General features: G+C 40.9%; 1 protein-coding gene across 1 annotated transcript in view; it reads right to left on the bottom strand.

Moving 5' to 3' along the window:
* DDX46 (DEAD (Asp-Glu-Ala-Asp) box polypeptide 46) overlaps nucleotides 1–2,981 on the bottom strand; it is a gene marked incomplete at its 5' end in the record, with an annotated part of 17,327 nt that overhangs the window by 5,425 nt on the left and 8,921 nt on the right. The window contains 4 exons of the mRNA XM_010146376.1: nucleotides 2–82; nucleotides 667–860; nucleotides 1,748–1,910; nucleotides 2,265–2,429. Of these exons, the coding sequence (XP_010144678.1) occupies nucleotides 2–82; nucleotides 667–860; nucleotides 1,748–1,910; nucleotides 2,265–2,429 (603 nt within the window). The remainder of the gene's footprint in view (nucleotide 1; nucleotides 83–666; nucleotides 861–1,747; nucleotides 1,911–2,264; nucleotides 2,430–2,981) is intronic.

Genomic DNA, 2,981 nt, shown 5'->3' on the forward strand with positions numbered 1-2,981 from the left:
GATTCCCGGACAATTCCAAAGCCTTAATGATATCCCCAGCATACCGGGCCTGGTCCTCAGTAATGAACGTGTATGCATACCCCTGGTCAAAGTTAATTCAGAGATAATGAGGAAAAATCTCTGAAGATGCTTTATCTCTAGATTTACTGACGTGCCCTTGCCCAGACGCTGTTGTTCTGGTCAATAAAAGTAACCATGATATTAACACGTAAACTTTTTTTAGTGGGACTGGAGAATGAATCATGTGATTTCCCAGGAAACTGATACAGAGGTAATGAACCACAGATGGGAGAAACTGAAGCCTTTCCTTTCAATCTTGTCGTGGTTAAAAATTAGGAAAAGAAAATCTTATCACTTTAGTAAGGCACATTTCCAACAATGAAAACTACCCAAACTTTCAGCCACAAATGGGATTTCAAAGAACCTTCATACATCAGAAGAACACATTAAGTTCAACTTCCATACTGCTAAAATTCAGAATATATTTTACACCTGATCACTTGAAAACCTTAGATGCACTCTAAAGGAAAACCCCCTTCCCACCAATAGCGTAAACTCCTCCTCTATAACTATCCCCTTGGGAACACCTTGATAAAGCAATAAATAAGGAAAAAAAAGCCAAAACCAAACCAGTAATAACCAAATCAGGCAACTGATCTTACATACTTTATTGCCAGCTCGTCCAGTTCGACCTGCTCGGTGCACATAATCTTCATAATGGTTGGGACAGCTGTAATTGACCACCAACATCAACTGTTTTACATCCAAGCCTCTTGCTGCTACCGATGTGGCCACCAGCAGTTTGCAAATTCCGTTCTTGAAATCATTGATTATGCTGTCCCTGTCATACTGGTCAATACCTGCAAGAAACAGGATAAAACAGTGAATTAGAAAGCTCTGCTTTGAGCCAAAAGAATTTGTACGTGGGTCAAAGCACCCTCCAAATTCCAACAGCCAAAAGCCTAAGCAAATAAAATTTAACACATTCACACTTTTACAAGCAAAATACATTAGCTGGAATAATACATCTCTGAAGTCTGTTATCCAGAATAAGAAAACTTTTAGTTTTTCCACTACAAAAAGCTATTTTCCCACATCAAGATCCTCAAAAGCTTCTTTAATATGATTTTCTATTTGACTTTTTATATTCAACTGAGACCTTATTGTGAGGCTTTGTTCTCCACATGCAGTAGAAACCTCTGTAGAACGAGAGTATTTTTTCCTCTTCCACTGTTGTGCTAAATGAACAGTAGGTTTGTTCCTATTGGTTACTGTACTTTTAAGAGCGTTATACATAGATAGGTTTAAAATACTCTGGGATGAACAATATTCTAAAGCGATTTCCTCCTCTTGCCACTGAACCACTTCTGTTCTATTACTACTTGATGGCAGAAAAGTGGAACAACGCAGCTATTACTGTGGAATCTCAAACAAAAATATCAGGTAACGCTCCCCCAACGGCACTCATTACAACAGCAAGCGGGCAGTGATACTCCCCGGGAGGCGTTAATTCTCAGTAACAATCCTGTGGCTCAGAGACAAGATGTGGCATCCGATGACACCTCACAGGGAGCAATAAACAATAAATATGGAAATCTATCATGTCTATCGCAAATTAGGAGACAAAACCTGCTTAGGAAGAAATAATTGGTACTACACAGGAACTCAGTAACTTCTCTTCGTAACTACTGAACACCAGTACTACAGTTGAGAGTTGTTAATATAGACTTTTAAGATTGCAGATTACCCCCATGAAGGGACAAGCAAGGGTAAGAGGCTCTCATTAAATCTTTCAGCAGCCCGTCAGCGTGTTCTTGTTTATCTACAAATATGATAACTGATCCTTTCTCCTGATAGTGTCCCAGTAGCTCCAGTAACTTCAAAAACTTTTTCTCCTCTTCTATGACAATCTGGGAAAAGACACACAAGAGCAAAGTAGCAATGGTAAAAATTGTATCTTACATCATTTCATTCAGGGTGCATAAAAATAAAAATGGGGAAGAGGAGATGGCTTTTTCAGGCTGTTTCCACAGCTAGTGACAGAACCACCGTTCAGTTTAGTGGTAAGAAACCAAGTTTTAAACACACCAAGTGATCACATGGCACTTGCAGACTTGCTTGCTAGTTTATTCTGAGTTCATGTTTAATAAGGTCACTGAACTTCTAAAAACGAAGGCTCTGTGGGTACACTGTTTTATATTCAATATTGCTAGAGACAATTTTTTGTGAGCCAATGAGAAGCGAGGGAGACATGTGATACTCACAACATGTTGCTCCACATCGGAACAGACGACACTCCTGCCTCCAACCTGCACTTCTATAGGTTTACTTAGGATTCGCCGAGCTAATGCCTCCATAGCTCTGGGAAAAGTAGCAGAGAACATGACAGTCTGACGGTCAGGCCTGACGTTGTCTACAATGCGCATAACCTGGTTCGAGAGAACAGCCCCTGTTAACACCCAAGTGCTGTGATTGGACTTCATACATATACAGAGCTGTCACCTTCAAAGCTCGGAGGTACCTGCACTACACCGAGCACAGAACATTTCGTTACAGACTCCTCTCGGGACCTAGGTGCTGGCATTGGGAGACAGGTGAAACTTGCAGGATTAGAAAGGAGGTTGAGTGGCAATATGCAACCCGGCAACAGCCCCGCAGAAATCTTGAGACATGCAGCAGGAACCCTACAGCTCAAGAGACAAAATAAGGAATTTTCCTACTTTTGGAGGACAATATACCCTGATGACAACTGAAAGAGGCCTGGATAGCCAAAACTGCCAGCAAGCAATTCATCACCAACATTTCCAACATGTTGTTCCCGTCTCCTGCATGACATTGCCAGGAGACATCAGACTTTATAAGCAGGCTACAAGTACTACACTGACACCTGCACCAAGGGATTACACAGGGCTACAACATGGCAACAACAATCCAAACCACATGTGTAAAAAAAAAAAAAAACAATAACAACAAAGACAATA

Source organism: Buceros rhinoceros, unplaced genomic scaffold (assembly GCF_000710305.1).
Source record: "Buceros rhinoceros silvestris isolate BGI_N320 unplaced genomic scaffold, ASM71030v1 scaffold33012, whole genome shotgun sequence".
Lineage (NCBI taxonomy): Eukaryota > Metazoa > Chordata > Aves > Bucerotiformes > Bucerotidae > Buceros > Buceros rhinoceros.